This window comes from Anabrus simplex, chromosome 1 (assembly GCF_040414725.1).
Source record: "Anabrus simplex isolate iqAnaSimp1 chromosome 1, ASM4041472v1, whole genome shotgun sequence".
NCBI classification, from domain to species: Eukaryota; Metazoa; Arthropoda; class Insecta; order Orthoptera; family Tettigoniidae; genus Anabrus; species Anabrus simplex.
Genome location: NC_090265.1, coordinates 1246279760 through 1246301904, shown reverse-complemented (window position 1 = coordinate 1246301904; position 22145 = coordinate 1246279760). Strand labels below are relative to the sequence as shown.

Here is a 22145-nt window from a genome sequence, read left to right as displayed (position 1 = left end):
GTAAAGAAGTGGAATCAGAGATAAGGCTTTTCACAGATGATGTTATTCTGTACAGAGTAATAAATAAGTTACAAGGTTGTGAGCGGCTGCAGGGTGACCTCGATAGTGTTGTGAGATGGATGGTGGGCAATGGTATGATGATAAACAGGGTTAAAAGTCAGGTTGTGAGTTTCACAAATAGGAAAAGTCCTCTCAGTTTTAATTACTGTGTTGATGAGGTGAAAGTTCCTTTTGGGGATCCTAGGTGTTAATATAAGAAAAGACCTTCATTGGGGTAATCACATAAATATAATTGTTAATAAAGGGTACAGATCTCGGCACATGGTTATGAGGGTATTTATGGGTTGTAGTAAGGATGTAAGGGAGAGGGCATATAAGTCTCTGGTAAGACCCCAACTAGAGTATGGTTCCAGTGTATGGGACCCTCACCAGGATTACTTGATTCAATAACAGGAAAAAATCCAAAGAAAAGCAGTTTGATTTGTTCTGGGTGTTTTTAAACTCTCAAATATTCATGTTTAACCACGTTTTAATCTTCAAAAACTGTTAATTTACTGTTTTCTTTTTTTTTTTTACACACTTTGGTGCCATGTCATTGTTTTAGATGTTATTGTATAATATTTTACGAAATCAATGTTCAACATTTTACCCTATAATTTATAAGATTAAAAAGACTCCATATGTATTATTTGTAAGATTGATATAGGCTGATGATGCCTGTAAAGGAGGGTGAAACATGTACCATTGACTTTTATGTATTATGTATAAAAATTTTAACCATATGAAATAGTGGATTATATTGTATTGTATTGAACAGGTGGACTTATAAATATTGTAATAATATTTGAGACATAAGTGGTATGCTCCGAGCTGTCAGTGGAGAGATGGCGTGGGAGGACATCAGTAGACGAATAAGTCTGAATGGTGTCTTGAAAAGTAGGAAAGATCACAATATGAAGATAAAGTTGGAATTCAAGAGGTCAAATTGGGGCCAATTTTTATAGGAAGGGGAGTTAGGGATTGGAATAACTTACCAAGGGAAATGTTCAATAATTTTCCAATTTCTTTGCAATCATTTAAGAAAAGGCTAGGAAAACAACAGATAGGGAATCTGCCACCTGGGCGACTGCCCTAAATGCAGATCAGTAGTGATTGATATTGATATGTGAAAATTGGAAGTCAGAGTCTCGGAATTGTGGACAGCTTTAAATACCTAGGAAGTGAATTAATGCAGAATGCTAGGTGGACATGGAGATTAGCAGGAGTGTACAGCAGGGCAATGCATGCTACCAGAGTGTAAGAAAACTTGTTTGGAACAAAGAGGTACCAAGGAAAAGTAAAGAGATAATGTACAAAGTGTACTGTGTACCCATACTGACTTATGCAGCTGAGACTTGGACTGACTAGGACTGTGACAAGCAGGCAAGAGAGTAGAATTCAAGCCAGTGAAATGAAATTCCTATGAAGTATGATAGGAAAGACAAGAAAAGATAAAGTGGGAAATGAAAACGTTAGGAAGGAAGTTGAGATAGGAAAGCTAAATGAGAGAATTGAAAAGAATAAACTAAGGTGCTTTGGACATGTAAAGAGGATGGAGGAGAATAGAATTCCAAGACAAATGCTGGAGGCAATGTGCAAGGGCAAGAAAGCAAGAGGAAGACCTAGAACAAGGTGGATTGAATCAGTGAAGAGCGGCATAAGAAGACGAAATTTAGACTGGGAAAAGATCGTGGAAGAGGAATGGTGGAAGGAAAAAGGAAGATGGAGAAGTGCCATAAATATCCCGATCTGGCAGGAGCTGGATAAGGGGAGATGATGATGATGATGATGATGATGATGATGATGATGATGATGATGATGATGATGATGATGATGGTGAATATTCAATTTGCAACATCTGAATGGAGAGAGGTATCTTTCATTTTCATGCTAATAATTGCCTTACCTTTTCTTTAGCCAATACGTTCGTTCTTCGATGAGTCGTAATGGTACTTAGTACTATGGATCATTCCTATGGCAGACAGAGAGACACTTCTCCTTCCTAACATCTACATTTCTCACTTTGTCTTTCCTTGTCTTTCCTATCATACTTCTTGGGAATTTCATCTCACTGGCTTGAATTCTACTCTCTTGCCTGTTAGTCAAAGTCCAAGTCTCAGCTGCATAAGTCAGTATGGGTACATAGTACACTTTGCACATTATCTCTTTACTTTTCCTTGGTACTTCTTTGCTCCAAACAAGTTTTCTTACACTTTGGTAGCATGCAGAGAGAGGCAGAAGGAGGAGATGAATGAAAATTACAAGTTATAAGATTGAATATCACTTGTTAACCTCTATACCAATAGTAACATTAGTGGCATTGTTAACATTATATTATGATAATTGTAAGAGATGTCAAAATCCTCTTGGAGAAAAACTGTACACAAAAGCCAACCTGGAGAAAGCTTTATGCCTTTGCTTCTACTAATAGATACTGTTGTACCATTTACTCACCTATTTCTGGCTGGAGAGATGCTGTTTCCAGTAAACCTGATGAGTAATTGGAGAAACCGTATGCAAATGAAAACTTGCTTCCTCCTGACACACGAACATGATGATTTGAAGAACTGCCCGCAAATACTAACCAAATTCCTTGTTCTGGATTTATAACATTTATCACTAATCCTGAGTGAACTTCCAGCACTGGTGTTCCTCTTATTTCCTTGCCATGAGGATTATTTATATGGATAACTGGATCTTTGCCAGACAGAGAAACTGTCATAGAGTCCATCTGAGAGTCAACAGGCACAGAATATGTCTTCCTACCAGGTCCAGGAACCTCATCTGACATTATATTCACCTTGTTCTTCTCTTGAACTGTGAACTTCACAAATTCTAGAACCTAACAAAGGAAGAAGGACATAGAATTCATTTCAGATTATTGCATTAAGAAAATATTTACATTTTTTGTAATTATCTTACAGAATCAATACTTGAAAAATATTAGAGAATAATATCATGTGTGCCTAAATGATCATTTTAGCGTAAATTGCATGCTACATTATGTTCTAATGGTCAGAGATACTAGTTCACAATGTTTCCATCTTTGTACTGCAAGTAATTTCCAACAACTCGAGTAATACGTTTGTTAATCACACAGAATAAAATGTTAATTAAGGTCAACCTAATCAATACTTGTATTACTCGTGATGAGTTACAATTGGTCAGTACATGTTTTGGCTTGTTTCAAGCCACCGTCAGCTAACAAAGCTTGGTAAAGAATAATCATTCTGTTATAGACTAAAACACATACATAAAATATACATTAAAAATATGTAACTTCATGAGGATGAATTAAAATTATTAATGTTAAAATCTCTGAACGGTATATAAAATATAATTGACCCTTCTTAAAATTAATATCATGTTAAAACACTGCACATGAATTTGGTGATGAGTGAATGAATCCTCAGCTGTATTATAAACATAATGGGAGCTGTGCATTTTCATGTGGTTTGAAGTTGAAGGATGTGTGTTGTTTCTGGAATGGGGCTAAAAACTTATTGAAACATATTGAAACACTGTACATCTTAGGAAATTCTTAAAAGTTAGTGTTTCTTGATGAAGAAACACTATTTTGAATGTGTTTTGTTGGATGTGAAAGGCATATTCAATTTTGAAACAGAAAACAGACCTTGGATTGATCAAGTCCTTCAAGTAGAAGTGAAAATTTCTGAATTCAGATGTTGAGATATAGATATTAACTATGATGTGGTCAACATGTTGCTGAATTGACAAAACATTCATTTGTATGATATATGTTCTTGGTACAAACTGGATACTTCCTTATCTTCTGATGTTCTTTCAGTTTGGCCCAAATTGTTCAAATGGACGAGTTTACAAAGATGATGAATGTCTGAAAGATGCAAAATACCTGAGGGTGAGAATAAATAGGCCTATAGATGCCATTGAAATTGACTTTAAAATGTAGATTGGAAACTCACAAAGAAGTTCACCCCACTGGTCTAGGAGTCATCCACAGTTTGTGAATGTGTGACAATTTGAGTGCTACTGTTGTCAGGTTTTAAACTGTACAAAACATATCTTATACCAATTCTAACATATGGACTGAAAGCAGCAACATTGACTAGATCTGCACAAAGTCGCCTGGAATGAAATTCCTTTGGTCATGTCTCCAAAAGACAAGGAGAGATAAAATAAGGAATGAAAGTATTCTGCAACAACTTGGATTGGACAGGGGCCTGTTAGAAACCTTAGAATTAAGCAGATTATGTATTGTGTGCCCCGTGACCGATTCGGTAGCTGTGAAGGCCCAGCAGGAACCCTGAAAAGTGGCGGCTAACGGGGCTATGGTGAAGATGCTGCTGCTGCCTTGTAGTATGTGGGGTTGGTTCTCCAAAGGCTAAGGGAAGAAAACCCTGATTAAAAATTACCCGTCCTCCGGAAGAGGTTGGACATAGGGCTGACACCCCGCTCGGTAAAAAAAAGGTCAAGTTGCGAAACTTCAACGAAAGAAAGCCGGACTGATCAGTGGAGACAAACTTGATGTGGAAAAGGACAATGATAATCGACCATCAGTGCGTGAAAGAAAGAAAAGAAATATAAAGCGTAAGTCAGATTTATATATTGGAACCTGGAATGTGAGATCCTTGTATCGCCAAGGAGGTCTGAAGGTGCTGCTGAACCAAACATTGAAGCTGAAACAGAGTATCATATCTCTACAAGAAGTAAGGTCGATTGGAAGTGGAATCCTAGAAAAGCGAGAAGCTAGTATATTTTATAGCTGTAGCGAGAAGGAGCACGAGTTCGGCACAGGATTTGTGGTACACCACCAGCTAAAGCACGTTGTAATTGGGTTTACACCTATTAGTCCAAGAATGTTAGTACTCAGGATAAAGGGTAAATTCTTTAATTACTCCATAATTAACGCCCATGCACCAACAGAAGAATCTGAGGAAGAAGAAAAATAATTGTTCTATGAACTTTTGGAAAGAACATATGATGGTTGCCCAGGCCATGACATTAAAATAGTTGCTGGTGATCTAAATGTTCAGGTGGGAAGGGAACAGATATATAAGCCAACAATTGGTCCCCACAGCAAACATACTGTTAGTAATGATAATGGAACAAGACTTATATTATTTGCAGCATCTAGAAATATGGTTGTGGGCTCCTCATTGTTCCCACACAAAGATATACATAAAGGAATGTGGACATCACCGGACGGAAACATGGTTAACCAGATTGATCATGTGTTGATAGATGAAAGGCACAAGTCAGATCTCTTGGATGTGAGGAGTCTCAGATACCCAAATATAGACTCAGACCACTTCCTGGTATATGCGCGAATTAGGGCTAGGATCTCCAGTGCATTCAAAGGGACCCGAACCAACACACCAAAATACAATATAACAGCTCTAGAATCATCTGACGTTAAAAAGCAATACCAGGAGAGGATAATACAGATCCTTGAAAATACTGAAGAATGCAATGACATTGAGTATCAGTGGGAAATGATTAAAAATGCAGTGGAGACGTCAGCAAATGAAACACTGGGAATTGAAACAAGATATAAAATTTCTTCTTGGTTTGACACTGAGTGAGCAAATGAAACACTGGGAATTGAAACAAGATATAAAATTTCTTCTTGGTTTGACACTGAGTGTGAAATAGCAACAGAAGAGAAGAACATGGCATACAGAAGGACATTACAATCAAATTCTACAAGAAGAATGAAGGAAGTCTATAAAGAAAAATGGAGGATTGAAAAGAAGATCCATCAGAGGAAAAAGAGAGAGCGGATGATAGCAAGTATTGAAGATACTTGGGGATCATTGTAAGTATCTAGGTGTTAATATAAGGAAAGATCTTCATTGGGGTAATCACATAAATGGGATTGTAAATAAAGGGTACAGATCTCTGCGCATGGTTATGAGGGTGTTTAGGGGTTGTAGTAAGGATGTAAAGGAGAGTGCATATAAGTCTCTGGTAAGACCCCAACTAGAGTATGGTTCCAGTGTATGGGACCCTCACCAGGATTACCTGATTCAAGAACTGGAAAAAATCCAAAGAAAAGCAGCTCGATTTGTTCTGAGTGATTTCTGACAAAAGAGTAGCGTTACAAAAATGTTGCAATGTTTGGGTTGGGAAGAACTGAGAGAAAGAAGAAGAGCTGTTCGACTAAGTGGTATGTTCCGAGCTGTCAGCGGAGAGATGGCATGGAATGACATTAGTAGACGAATAAGTTTAAATGGCGTTTATAAAAGTAGGAAAGATCACAATATGAAGATAAAGTTGGAATTCAAGAGGACAAACTGGGGCAAATATTCATTTATAGGAAGGGGAGTTAGGGATTGGAATAACTTACCAAGGGAGATGTTCAATAAATTTCCAATTTCTTTGAAATCATTTAGGAAAAGGCTAGGAAAGCAACAGATAGGGAATCTGCCACCTGGGCGACTGCCCTAAATGCAGATCAGTATTGATTGAGGTGATTGAAGAAATGGAGCTTCTGAAAAATAAAAATGAGGTGAGGAAATTTTACAGAGAGGTAAATGCTGCATGGAAACCCTTCTGTGGCAAAACTAGCCTGATAAAGGATGAAACAGGAAAAATTGTTAGCGAGGGGAAAGAGATATGTGAAAGATGGCGGCGACATTTTGATAGACTCCTGAACTTCAGAATTATAACAAGACACTCAATTGATGTGCAAGGAGAAAATGACCCTGACGAAAATATAGGTCCACCAACTTTAGAAGAGGTGATAACTGCCATGAAGAAATTGAAGAATAAAAAGGCAACAGGAACAGATTATATTCCAGCGGAACTGCTCAAGCAAGGTGGCAATGAATTGGAACGGACTTTCTGAAAAATAGCTACTTCAGTATGGGATGGGGAGAAAATGCCTCAGCAATTGGAAGAAGGAATTATATGTCCTATATATAAGAAAGGGGATCGGCTTGAGTGTGATAGTTATAGAGGAATTATGCTACTTAATTTGGGATATAAAGTATTCTCCAACATTCTATTTGACGGTCTTCTCCCAATTGTTCAGAGAGAGACTGGGATTTATCAGTGTGGATTTATCACAAGAAAGTCCACTGTAGATCAGATTTACACCTTAAGGCAAATTTTAGAGAAGACAATCGAATTTGGGATTGGCACTTATCACCTCTTCATTGACTACAAAGGAGCATGTGACAGTATAGATAGAGAGCAATTGTACCATAGTATGATTGAACTGGGTATTCCTGGAAATTTGGTAAGGCTGGTAAGAATGACAATGAGTGGGACACTAAGTAGTGTAAGAATGGGTGGAATGATGTCTGAGACATTAGGTATTCAAAATGGGGTACGGCAGGGAGACGCGCTGGCATGTCTCCTTTTTAATGTTGCCTTGGAGAAGGCGATGAGAGATGCAAACCTCATGAATAAGGGAACAATTTTCTATAGATCAGTGCAGATACTTGCTTATCCCGATGATATAGATATAGTGGCAAGAACTTGAAAGGCAATGGAAGAGACATTCATCGCCCTTGAACAGGCCAGTAGGAAAATGGTACTGAACATCAACCAGCAGAAAACTAAATATATGGCTGCTGGGAAAGCAGGTAAGGAGAACATGCCACCCACAATAACCGTGGGTAATTACACCTTTGAGAGAGTTGAGCAGTTTAAATATCTGGGATCGACAGTCACCTACTCAAATGATACCTCTCATGAAATTAAACAGAGATTAATAGCAGCCAACAGACCCTATTTTGCTCTAACAAGGCTTCTCTCCTCAAGGCTCTTGACTTGTACCACTAAATTAACCATCTATAAAACACTTATAAGACCTGTGCTTACATATGCCTCAGAGACTTGGCCATTAACGGCAAAAGATGCTGGAATGCTGGATGCCTTCGAAAGAAAGATACTTCAAAGAATCATCGGCCCAGTCTGTGAAAGAGGAACATGGAGGAGGAGGTACAATCATGAATTGTACAACATTTATAAAGACACACCTATTAGAAGAATAGTGAAATCAGCCAGATTGAGGTGGGCTGGGCATGTAGCACGGATGAGTGATACGGAGGTACCTAAAAAGACATTAAATGGAAATCCAGGAGGACAAAGAGAATGAGGTCGACCGAGAACCAGATGGATGGATGGAGTTGCTGAAGATCTTCGGGAAATGGGCTATAGGAATTGGAAAGTTTTAGCGTTGAATCGAGATAAATGGCTGAAGATTGTTGAAGAGGCCAAGGTTCACAGTGAACTGTAGAGCCATATAATAATAACAACAACAACAACAACAACAACAAGAAGAAGAAGAAGAAGAAGAAGAAGAAGAAGAAGAAGAAGAAGAAGAAGAAGAAGAAGAAGAAGAATAAGAAGAAGAAGTTACTTTGGAGGGAGAGTAGGGAAGTGTTGGATCCAGTGAGCAGGGGGCGAGTTTGTAAAAGTTTGTTGTGAGGCTTGTTCATGGAGAAATTCTTGAATAATGCCTCAAAAAGCACATTTACATTTTCTGAAATTTCATCACATACGGCCTCCACAATTCACCTTCAGTCCAGGGGCGGTTTCTCCAGAAGGTTGCAGGTTTGCGCTACCCCCATTAAATTTTTATGTTTATTTTAGGTAAAGTTTCATCATTTGGATTACTCAACTGCTGTATTTTCATTCAACAAGACAAACCTTTCAAGAGCTTCAAAGAGCAAATGTTGACTACAGGATTCTTTACAAGCCGGTACTCTTAGATGTTCACTGCAGGAGCCGCAAAGTTTGCAGTGGGAAGTCAACCTGAGGCAGGATGAAAACTAGGCTGCTCGAGGGGTGCGCGGGGCTGCTAGAAGTGTGCTTTTGGGCTGCTACAGGGGTGCGCGGGGAGAGGAAAAGATAGGCATGGCTTCTTATACATTGCTTAAATGAAGGTTTATCAACCTGGCCCCTCCTACCACGGCCGACTGGATCCCTCGCTGCGCTAAGGAGATAGCTAGAGCGAAGCATCAAATCAGCCGTGCCCCTACGTAACCAACTACTAGCAAAGTCGCTAGAGACCGCTGCTGCTCAATGTGAGATTCTGTTATAGAACAGGAGTGTCATCTAGCGACACCGGATGGAAGTTCATGGAAGGAGCTAGCTAGGGCTATTCGTCCTGGCTAGAGCGAAGCATCAAGTCGGCCATGGCTGGATATATAACTAATGGCTCTAAATTTGAAAATAAACACCGCCATTTCTTTCAGTATAGTCGTGAGCTTTGTTATGTGCGTACAAGCTAAGTAGCTTATTGATTTAATTGTGTAAATATTCGTGTCAGCATGTGTGTTTTTATTATTGTGCATTTTTATCAGTTACTGGTGTTTTGCCAGATCATGAATTCAGTGCAGTCTTTAACGTCTAGGCTGTTTCCGCAATGGACTGCCGAGGAAAAATCCGAGGTGAAACGACTGGGAAGGCCAACGCGACGTTTAATTTCGAAACCAGATACATTACAAAAGGAAATTTTTTCAATACCGGAATTAGGCTACCTCAAGGTGTTTCATTTCAATATGGTAAAAGAGTTTTTAAATGAAAAAATGTTGATGAGTTGTAGTAATATTCCTGAAAATAAAAATGTTTGTTTTATTTTTAATAATAAAAAGTATTGTTGAGGTATCTAGATTTGAAAATTAGCCTGTAAGCATATTATATCATTGGTAAAAATTGTGCACCACTGAACCTTTTAACCACCAGCCGCCACTGCTTCAGTCAGCCGTCAACAGTAACACATGTATCAAGCCTAACCTCTCTTGGGCAGACAAGGACATAAGTATAGTATGCGATCCTTTTCTTGATCCCAAGTTCCCTTTCAGTACTATGGAGCTCAGGTATCAAGAAAAGGTTCATGTACTATAGTCAGATGTGTTGCATATTAATTCTGTTCTGCTTGTAATTATAGAAAGGAATAGGAATAGGAATATTTAACCACAACACAATTTTTCTCCATGTGTGCACTTACAGTCAAATATTCCGCCTGCCTCATAACCTAACTAAGAATTATCAACAACACATCATCATGCCAACAAGAAGAGCTCAATCATCGAATTCTAATGGAACTATTAAATATGTTAAACAATTTTATCCTCATTTTAACAGAACTAAATGCAATTGTGCTCCAGCATTTTAAGAACATTCTTCAAATTTTGTCATGCATTTTAACTTGACGTATTCGGTAACCCGGATCGTATTTTAATGTGTATTTGTCTTTGTATATTTTACTTATCTTACAAATATTTTTGGCTGATGATGTTCACCAAGAAGGAGGAAACATATCCCGACATTTGTTAATTGCTAATTAAACAGAATAAATTTTCGTATTGTAAAGGTGGAACCTTTGACTTTACCTTTAAAAGGGTATACTAATGACAATATGGGCTTTGCAATGAAATTCATTTTATGCAAGAATAATAATTATGTGACAAATTGTACATGTGGCAATAATAATTGTGTGACCAGCTTTTCCTGAGGTGAATAATAATTGTGTAGCAAATTGTACCTGTTGCAAAAAAATGTGTTGCATTTTCCAGATCCCATTTTGAATGACTATCTCAGCCAATAGAACATGAAAAGATTGAGTAAAACAGATTGATATTAAAGATCTCAATTAATTCATATCTAGGAAAACAAATATTGTATTGGTTCAAAAATAAGACAATGTTTTTCTTCCTTAAAATGTCCATTCCTGAAACCATTATGCATAACTTACCATTTTAAATAAATTCATTTTGTTACAAAATGTAGGTTACTATAAGCATTTTATATGGTGGTTATATTCACTAACTGGAATTGTTTATAGAATGTTGAACAGAAATATCTGTAAAATGAGAAATAAACTCAGTATGTACACAATGAGTTGAAAATCAGTTGCTTCTTTTTTTCTTTGGTAGTGGTTTAAGGTCACACTGACCTAGAGAGGTTTTCAGCAATGATGGGATAGGAAAGAGCTTTGTAAAATAGTGATGGTTCAAAAACAAAAAGAGCTGAAAATGTATTGCATTCAGGATTTGAAATCAAATCTCTCACTCTCCAGATATATTGCATTAACCATTCTGCTAGAATAACCAATGCTGGAGAGCTCTTTGATGTTAAAATAACTGTTTTTGGAGGTATCTCCTGGGCAAGAACTAGATTTCAATGAAACCACCTGATGATACCCAAGGTGCTCTCTGTCAGCCACAGACAGAAACTGGCTAAATTTTTGAAATTTTTATAATATAATTAGAGGATAGCTTTTCTCAAGAACATAATGATTCTGGAGTAAAACAGATTGGCATTAAAGTTCAGTTAATTTATACCTATGAAAACAAATACTGTATCGGTTCAAATATAAGATAATGTTTTTTCCTCAAGGGTCTATGTTGAAAACCATGCTTGTCTGATACACGTAACTTAGCATGTTAAGCAATTTTTTTTTGTTTTTTTGTTACAAAAAGTGGGTTACTATGAGCATTTTGTGTGTTATATTCTTCAACTGTAATTGTTTACAGAATGTTCAACAGAAATGTGTGTCATCTGTAAAATAAAATCACTACCTATATAATGAAGTGAAAAATCAATTACTTCTTTTTTCTTTGCTAGTAGTTTAATGTCGCACTCATCCGGAGAGGTTTTCAGCAATGATGGGATAGGAAAGGGCTATTACAGCCAATGTCAACTGACAAGCTTTGAAGATTTTCTGGATTTATTGGACCAAGCTGACATTTTAAAAGATACTGGAAAATCATCAAAGACCTACAGATTGTGTGCTTTAAAATGAGGGGTCAGTAAATCAAATCTGCTCAGTCATTTTCTCACATTTCCATTATCAGAAAACAACTTACAATATATGATGGTTCATAAATACATTTTGCACAGCAGTCAATTTACATTCCACTTTAAGTTGAATATTTATAGAATACCTTGTACACTTCACTCTTCCATAGATTGAACACCTGGCCAAAAGACATTGCAGCAATACGTTCATAAACTTGGTATTCAAGATTATTATAATCACCACAATCCCCTGTCAGCATAAACACCACCTGCAATCCATACATATAACAGTCTATCAACTGCTCAACAGGTAAATAATGATGAAGGGAAAAGAATAAGGAATAACAGTCACAAACATGAATAAACATAATATAGTCTAAGAATGGATTCCATGTATCAGAATATTTTCCAAAATATTGTTTTATTATTTTGTTGTGGCTATACAAAGCCTCTGGATTGTTCTGAGAAGACCACGTAACAAAATATCCCATTTACATTATGGAGTAAGGGTAATTGTTTCCACCTATTCAGTACTACAACAGTGAGAAGTCATTAATACATCACATAGTATTGAATAGGTGGAAACAATTACCCTCACTCCTTAATGTAAATCTGGATTCAATATGGACCAAAAACAAAGTTTTTGACATTAAATGAAATATCCCATAGAATTAAGATGAACCAATTCCACTATCTCGCATATTATAAAACTTGTCCACAAATACATCTTGGCTTGGGGACTGGGTGTTTGTGCATCCTCAACTATTCCTGCAACTCACACTTCTCACACAATACTAACATGCAGTTACCTACACTGCTGCCCACTCTTGTCGGAGGGTCTGCATTACAAGAATTGCATCATGGTAGTAATAGCCAAACAAAATCAATACAATTACTTCACTACACTACATTAGACATTACTTAACAAATTATTCTATCATAATATTCTGTAATATTAATTTTCAGTCGTATTAAGCAGGTTAATGATCATACTGAATTAAACTTTTTTAGAAGTATTCAGGTCAGTTCCTGAACATTTGATTTAGAAAATAACTGTTTTGTTGTTTCTTTCTCTTTTCAATAATATTAAAGGACTGTCAACTACCTGAAATACATTTTACTAGGTATCTTCGCTTATTTGATGACATAATAGCATTTACCTGGCTCTGTTTCTGCTGAATGAGATGTTCTATTTCTGGAAGTAAATAATAATCCTTAGCTCCAGCATCAGTAAACAGAAATATATATGAATTTTTCAGGCTATTAGTAATTGCTAGCTTGAGACCCTGCAGACTTTTTTCACCACAGTCACCTCCTCCAAATACACTGATAGCTTCAAGTTGGTTGATGAACTTCTGAGGGTCAGTAGTTTCCAGAACTGGACCCACCTCTGCATAGGAAATGTCAGTATATTACTATTTTAAATATTGGCAGCAATTAATAGACATGTATAACAGTACAGATACACATTTAAAAATTTGGTGCACACATAAATTTAATACCCAATTTATGAGTTCAAAGAACTAGAGGTGCATGTTATCTTAAACATGTGGTGCCTTTCAGAATTCAGTCTACAGCCCTTCATAAATGAATTAAACTTCTCAATAACCTCATAAATGCAAGCTGTTTCTACATATTTTATCTTTAAAAAATCTCATAGTGGTAGCAGTAGGGGGTAGCAGTGGGGGTGGGGGGGGATTATTGTTTTAATAGGAAGTACAATTGGGCAGCCATCCTTAACTAACATAATGAAACAATACTGTAATCTGATGTGTAAAAATTTTGATCAACTTGGCATCTTAATAATAATTGGAATAATTTACCAATAGAAATGAGATACATATTGCTGGATTTTTGTTTCTTTCTCTTTTCAACAATATGAACCATTGATACATAGTTGTCTTATTTTCAAGTTCAATTGAGATTTATTGAATTACTGTTTAGAAAGTAAGGGTGAAATTTAGCCCTTGTATATTAAAATCCAATGGTACGGTTTTAATCTGATTTTTTGTGCTCAGACTGTTTTAACTTTCGGACCATTCTCTTTTAAACAAAACCTTGTTCCTTTTGATATATTAAAAACTAAGAAAATTATAGATGGAACATGGTGGCCAAAAAATGTCCAACATGACCTTGCGTCAAAACCTCCTATAGCCATGTAGAAGAGGATGCATTCCTCATCAAAGAATTGAAAATATTCCCAATTTAAACATGTTCAAGTTAACGATATGTCTGTCCGTTTGGTCATCAGCCCAGAGGCTGGTTGGATCCTCAAATAGCACCACCAGAGGTTACACTATTATAGGGAAACTGCAAAAACCTTCGGCGGCACCGAAATGAAGCGTACTAGGCAAGAGGAGAAATGAGGTAGTTTGCCATTCTGCTTTCCTCCCTGAGCCAGAAAGTGCTATTGCAGTATGACTGACCCTGGGAGTGACAACTTTTGTAACACTTACAAGGGACGTAACAGGTAGGACAGGTCGAAACCTATCCTGAAATTTTTTGACATAATTGTTGTACTACAAGAGGACAACATGCAGAAAATCAGCCTCCAAATGTAACTATAAGACTCTGAAATAATGTGGTGAATCTCTTATATAGATCAATGAGAAGTAGCACAAGTATTGTACATGTACATATTGGTCGGAGTGGACAGCCTTGATGCCTCAGGGTAGTCAAGGCAGTGATAAGCAGAGCCGCATGCACTTCAGCTGTGGGGTGTTTCACTGCATACAGCAATAACGTAACAGTTTTGATGGTTGTTTTAAAGAAAGCAAGACAGTGAAAATGAGTTCCTTGAAGGATGATGGTTTTTTTGCTAGTGACTTTACGTCGCATCAACACAGATAGGTCTTATGGGGACAATGGGATAGGAAAGGCCTAGGAGTTGGAAGGAAGCGGCCAGCCCCAGCATTTGCCTGGTGTGAAAATGGGAAACCACAGAAAACCATCTTCAGGGCTGCCAACAGTGGGATTCGAACCCACTATCTCCCAGATGCAAGCTCACAGCCGCGCGCCTCTAACCATATGGCCAATTTGCTCGGTGAGGATGATGTTTTAAATCCTATTATCGTAGCAGACTTTGTAATAAGTTATTTCTGTAAAAAAAGGGGTTTATGTTTTCCAGAGAAGTTAGCTCAAAAGACAAGGAAATGGGACAATACCTGATTGATTTGATGGAAAATAATTGCAGAGGAGTGTAACATATTGAGGAGGTTCCTCTCAATGTACACAGTGGAGGCAGTGAAAGTGACTCAAGTGATTCCGTTTGTCAAAACCTTCTGCTGATTGCAAGTGAAGTTCTGGATCCAAGTTTGAAACTTAAATATGACTCACCAGAATCTAGCGATGCTAAGTGTCCGTCATCATGCAAATCATCCAGTTCTAGTTATGTTCCTAGTCCCATAAAAGCGTGCGAGAAAGCATCAGTATGGAGTACAAGAGGAGGGCTGTAAAATTTTGACTTAACGAAGGTGATAAAAAGCAATTATCACTTTCACATGTCCGTAAATACCTTAGTTTAGTGAAGTCTGAGTGATATCCTTATTTGTGGAAGAAGCAGTTGGAAAATACAGGTATGTCGGCAAGTCTGATTGAACTTGAAAAAATTATGTATCATAAACTATATTCCAGTTTCCAGGAGGCAAAAAGGGGAAGACAAAATGTAAGTCATGAAGATTTACAACTCTGGGCTTTGGAAATTGGACGTGAACTATCTATCGATAAAAGTAATTTCTCTGCCACTCATGCCTGGATCAGCTGATTCAAGAAACAACACATAATTGGGAGTAGGAAAATTACAAAATTTGTGTCTCATTCATATATACAAGATGAAAAACAAACGAATAATGATGCAAAATAATTTCTGCAAAGGGCTCAAGAGTGATTTTTCCACTACACCCTGTCCTCCATTTACAACACTGATCAAAATGGGTTCAAGCACGAAATGCAGTTGGAAAGGACTCTATATATTGTAGGTGGAAACACATACTCATAGCCCAATCAGTTAGTTCATTCATACACCATAATGCCAACAATCAGTATGGATGACTCTTTGTTTTGTAAGTTATTTATTGTACTGCTGGAGCTGCCCGGAACCTTTGGTCCTCTGGTTTCAAAAAAATGTTTAAAGCAGATAACATTGTTGTCACTGCCACAAAATCAGAAAAAATGGGGAAAACAGAACTGAAAATATGGTTTAGAAAAGACTTTTTCCTGTTCTCTGAAGACAACTGTGATGTGCTTTTTGATTCGTGGACCACGTACAGTGATACAACTTGTCTTGAAGACATCTCTCTACGAAATACAATAGAACTTTTTCAGATTCTACCAGGTACCACAGGCATAATTCAACCATTAGAAAATTCTTCTTCCAGCAGTGGAAAGTTTTTTACCACCGATTAACAGAAATTCTAACTTCTCGCAATGATGTTAAAATTGAGGTTCACCAAAGAGACACAATCCTTAAACTGCAGTCTTTCATACATTGTCAGTTTTCATCTCCATGATTTCAGGATATGATAAAATATTCATGGTTTTCAATGAATTACATAACAGAGCAACCTCCTGAGTTCGTAGTGCCTGCTAAATATTGTTTGGAGAAGAAGAGAAAAACATGTGAAGAACAGTGTGACAATGAAGTTCTGATTCATTCTGTTTGGTATATAAAACACTTGTGTTTTCGTCATACAAATACCAGTATTTAATTTATTTTCCACCTAGTCGATACAATGATTGCTTAAGGCAATTTTTAATGGTCAAAAGTGGTACATGTTTTGTATATTATCAACATCTTCAGCCACATAACACTGTTTAGATGAAAAATATATAAAATTGACAAAGTAATGCTTTAGAGGAAGTGTCCTTAAAATTAACATTACTTTGTCAATTTTATATATTTTTCATCTAAACAGTGTTATGTGGCTGAAGATGTTGATAATATACAAAACATGTACCACTTTTGACCATTAAAAATTGCCTTAAGCAATCATTGTATCGACTAGGTGGAAAATAAATTAAATACTTAATTGTGAATCTATTGAAGTGCGATACGGACCATGAAGCTGATTTTATGTAATACAAATACCAGTTATTTCTGCTATACTTTTGTGGGTGACTGACAAATAAGTGAAGTAATTCAGCTTCAGAGTGGGTCAGAGACTGCATGAATCTATTCCTCGCCACACCCCAACTCTGAGTTGGCCCAGGGATGATCAGCTGCGCCACCATCATGTTTATGTACCAGAACTCCAGGTACGATTTCGGAGCCTTGCAGTTAAATCTGGAGGCCGATTCCCTGCACACTGTCCTCTTACAGTAAAATGACTGTCAAAAAAATTCAGGATAAATTTCGCCCTGTCTTACCTGTTACTTCCCTTTTTAGGCACACTAGTCGTGCTCCAAATGTCATTGTTCGGCACGTCCTATACCTCAGCAATTTCCATATTGTCATAGCCATGGAACTTCCGTGGCAACAAAATTTTACTCTAGCCTGTGCTAAGAGACAGATGCCTCAAATTTCTGATATTAAAAAATAAAACAGATATGATTGACCAGTTTACAATCCTTGAAATTTTATTTTGACCCAAAAATATACATACCAGAACTATATTCTCCTAATGAAATCATGAAACCCGATTTTGAAACATATAAAATCAATGTTCTTCTTGCTCCATTCTAAGACTTCCCAGTTATCTGGAAAGAATGCACACTTTCAAGAAATTATGATGCTCACTGGTAACACAATACATTTCTTAGGTCTACAAAACCTCAATGCCAGATGTGCTAATTTCTTTCTCTCCTGTATTACCAATACAAAGTTTTTTGTGTTACTCCATTTCAGAAGCTTGGAACATTGTAGATCGTCAGCCAATAATAATAATAATAGGGTTTTAACATACTAATAACTACTTTTACGGTTTGCCCCGTAAGAGTTCTTTTACAGTAAAACTACAGTACAAGGCTGTCCTATTTAGCCATCTTCAAATACCATCAGACTAAGCTGGGTTTGAACCTGCCACCATTGGCCCAGAAAAACAGCACTCCACCATCTGAGCTAATCAGTCTGACAGAGCTAATATGAAACACAGGAGTTTTCCAATTTCATGCTGTTCTACCCTTATTTTCATAGTTGCAAGCAATATCAGCTTTCATTTTTTTTAAATTAATGTTATTTTTTCAGGTATAATCTACTAAATTTTATTTCTTCTTCAGATATTTTCTAAATTTATGTTATACTGAATTAGTTTCAACATACTGAAGAACCCCAAAGTTATAAATCTTTAAGTGGTTGTTGGTAAAACTATGTTACTCCATTGTTGAGTGCATTGAAAATGACTGGAGTGGGCTCAACTAGCTTCATGTATTCCAGTATTTTATAGGTATTTATATAATAAATCATTGTATTTTGTTAAATATAATGTATATTTAGTTATTTAAATGTGCTACTGTATGAATAATTCATTGACAATGTCTATAACTTTTGTTTAGGTTCTCATTTCATATGAATAGCTATTACGCACTGTACTGGATGAAAGTACTCTATGAGATGTTATCAAGATTCAAAGCTGAGATGAACAGACTGAGAGCACAGCTAGACAACTGCACCAGCACACCACCAACAGACAGTTTTTTGCAATACTATAGTTAATTTTTATTACCTCTCATCTCTGTCAATTAGTTAAGTATATTTGTTCAGTTTATACAGAGAGTAAATATTGATATATGAATGTATCTAATGACATGCAATAGAGATAGGAACAAGACAAACACAATGGCAGGTCATTGTGGGAAGAAGGAGCAACAGAAAGAGATGACAAGGACAAAAATGAAACCCAAAAGAACAGAACAATCTCCATATCTTCATACACTGCCGTCTTCAGGTAGATAGCCTCTCTTCTCATCATTCTCAGTTCATCTGCATCATCTCTTCTCAGCCTCCAACGAGCTTGTTTCTGCTTCCCAGCCTCATCAGGAAAGTGGGCATCAACACTCACTGAGGGGCCATCTTGACAGATCTTGATGTGCAGAGTGTAGTATAAGAAGAAAGCCAGATAAGTACAGGGGAAAAAAGAAGAACCATAAGACAAAGATAAATACCATAAGAGACTTGTGCTCTTGAGGGTTAAAAGGTCAAAAGCAAGGGCTGTGTAGTCCTTACAAATATAGAGAACAAATTTTGAGCAATTACACATCCCTATTTGACATAGTAGTACAAGAACTGACTCATCTCAATAACTTGCTAGATGTATTCTTGGTTAAACCATGGGAAATTGTTGATTAAAACTGACGTAATTGAAGGAATAGGCAACCACAAGGCTGTAATAATGGATGTAGGACTCGTACCAAAAAGGCTTAATAAGAGGGTCACCCAAAACAAGAAATTGTACAGAAAAACTAAAGTTGATGAATTTGGGACTTACCTTAAACCACAATTCAGTTGTTGGATAAGTGAAGGGAGTAATGTGGATACACTTTGAGATAAATTTAAAAGGAATCATTTGGGGAGGAGAGAAGAGATTTGTACCTGTTAAGAAGGGTAAAATGACCTCAGACCCCGTTTATTATACAAGGGAAATAAGAAAATTAAAAAGAAAATGTAGAATAGTAAACAGTAAAATCAAAAAGGGTAGGGATAGTAGAGAAACTAGAAAACAGCTAATGAGGGAACTGAATACAGTGAAAAAGGAAGCAAAAGAGAATTATATTAATGGCATACTTCAAGAAGGTAATGACCACAAAGGGAAATGGAAAAAGCTGTATTCATATATTAGGAATCAAAAAGGAAAAGGAATCCAGATTACCACAATGGTGGGAGAAGGGGGTGAACACTATTTAACAGATACTGAGAAAGCAAATCTTTTTAGTAGGGAATTCAGAGATTCAGTAGAAGATTGTCAGGAGTTGGAAACTGAAACAGATGATAGAGAGGGAGAGACACAGAGGGAAACAAAAAGCTTCTCATTCATAAATGAAGATATTTTCAGAGAAATCCAACTGCTTCAGCAAGGAAAAGCAACAGGAAGTGATCAAATTACTAGGGAGGTATTAAAGACAATGGGGTGGTACATAGTGCCTTATTTAAAATTTCTCTTTGACTATGTCATAAATAATAATGTAATACCAAACGAATGGAAGGAATCTATAATAATACCAATTTATAAAGGAAAGGGCGATAAAAGGAACCTGAGAATTACAGACCAATCAGCCTGGCCAGTGTAGTTTGTAAAATACTGAAGAGTTTAATAGCAAAGTACATCAGAGGGATATGTGATAATAAAAGCTGGTTCATGAGGAGCCAATATGGATTTAGAAAGAAATTTTCTTGTGAAGCACAACTGGTGGGATTTCAGCAGGACATACCAGATCAGTTGGGTTCAGGAGGCCAGTTACATTGCATAGCTATAGATCTCTCCAAAGCCTTTGATAGAGTGGAACATGGAATATTATTAAAGAAATTGGAGGGGATAGGATTGGATGTAAGGGTTATACGTTGGATAAGAACATTCTAAATTCAAGGGTTCAGAAAGTCAAAGTAGGAAATAATGTATCACAGGAAGAGAAAGTTTGGAAGGGAATTGCACAAGGTAGTATAATCGGTCCGTTACTTTTCTTAATATACACAAATGATTTAGGGAACAATATAACATCAAAAATAAGATTGTATGTAGATGACATAATTGTTTATAGGGAAATAAATAACGTTGAGGATTGTTAAGAATTATAAAGAGACCTTGAGAGTATCCAACAATGGGTTGAAGAGAATACTATGAAGGTTAATGGAGGCAAATCAACTGTTACAACATTTACAAACAGGAGCTTTAAAACTGAATTTAAATATACTTTGGATGAGGTAGTTATCCCAAAAGATGGCAAGTGCAAATACTTAGGTGTGAGATTTGAAAGTAAATTGTACTAGAAGGGTTATTGACATTGTTGGAAAAGCATACAGATTGTTACATGTCAAAATGAGGCTATTTAAAGGATGCAACAAAGATTTAAAAGAGAAAAGTTACTTAAGTATGGTTCGTCCATTATTGGAATATGCAAACAGTGTTTGGGATCCTCACCAAGAAAACCTAATAAAAGAAATAGACAGTGTGCAGAGGAAAGCAGCAAGATTTGTAACAGGGGATTTCAGGAGGAAAACTAGTGTATCAGAAATGTCAGAGGAACTTGGGTGGGAAACTTTAAGAGAAGGAAGAAATCTAGACTTACAGGATTTTTCAATGAAATTCTGAAAACTGGAAAATTACCAAAGCTTTTCAAACAGGCTAAGATAATTGCCATCCTGAAACCGGGAAAAGATGGAACTGATGCTTCTCATTATCGACCAATATCACTACTCAGCATGACCTATAAGCTACTAGAAAGTCTTATTCTAAATCGCATTCAAGGGGCCATTGATCAAATCATCCCGATCGAACAAGGTGGCTTTAGGAGACATCGGAGTTGCTGCGACCAGGTCTTAACATTGACAACTGTAGTAGAAGCTGGATTTCAACGAGGTCTCAAATCAGCTGCAGTTTTCATGGATCTTACAGCAGCTTACGACACTGTATGGAGGGAGGGCTTGATGTCCAAATTTATTGAAATCATCCCATGTCAAATTTGGCACTTTTAATGAACAACATGCTTTCTGACAGGTGCTTTAAGATGTTCCTGAATGGGCAAGCTAGCAGGTGGAGGATTCTAAACAATGGCCTACCTCAGGGATCAGTTCTGGCCCCCATTTTGTTTAACCTGTATATACATGACATGCCTCACACAGATTCCATGAACATCCAGTATGCAGACGACCTAGCATTAATTATCCAGATTAAAGATTTCATAAACTGTGAGAATGTTCTAACTAGTGATCTGGCAAAACTGAGTGATTACTTCCACAAATGGAGACTTCAACCCAACCCAAACAAGACTGAGGTTACTGCATTCCATCTAAATAATAAAGAAGCCCAAAGGAAGCTTAAATGTGACTTTTGATGGAATCAAAGTACCCCATAACTACAATCCAATATATCTTGGAATCACTCTGAATCGGTTCTTGGCATTTAAACAACAGTGCATGAAATTATCGAGGAAACTTGGCTCAAGAGTGAATCTACTCTGCAAGATTGCCGGAAGCAGCTGGGGTGCAGACGCTAATACTCTATGTTCTGCTGCACTTGCTCTTGTGTATTCTGCTGGTGAATATTGTGCCCCTGTATGGGAAAACAGTGCTCATACCACTAAGATTGATGTGCAACTCAATGAGATCATGAGGGTTATCACTGGTACTGTTAGATATACTCCCACACAGTGGCTACCAGTCCTAGCTAATATCGCTCCGCAAGATCTAAGGAGGAAAGCAGCTAAGGTAAGCTTGCTCAAAT

General features: G+C 37.0%; 1 protein-coding gene across 1 annotated transcript in view; it reads right to left on the bottom strand.

Moving 5' to 3' along the window:
• Window positions 1-17185, bottom strand: part of LOC136877961 (hemicentin-1-like) — a 153463-nt gene extending 136278 nt beyond the window's left edge. Inside the window, exons 1-4 of the mRNA XM_068225723.1 lie at window positions 17140-17185; window positions 12936-13165; window positions 11922-12044; window positions 2494-2881 (exon numbers count right to left, since the gene is read on the bottom strand). Of these exons, the coding sequence (XP_068081824.1) occupies window positions 2494-2881; window positions 11922-12044; window positions 12936-13165; window positions 17140-17185 (787 nt within the window). The remainder of the gene's footprint in view (window positions 1-2493; window positions 2882-11921; window positions 12045-12935; window positions 13166-17139) is intronic.
• Between the last annotated feature and the right edge of the window lie 4960 nt (window positions 17186-22145).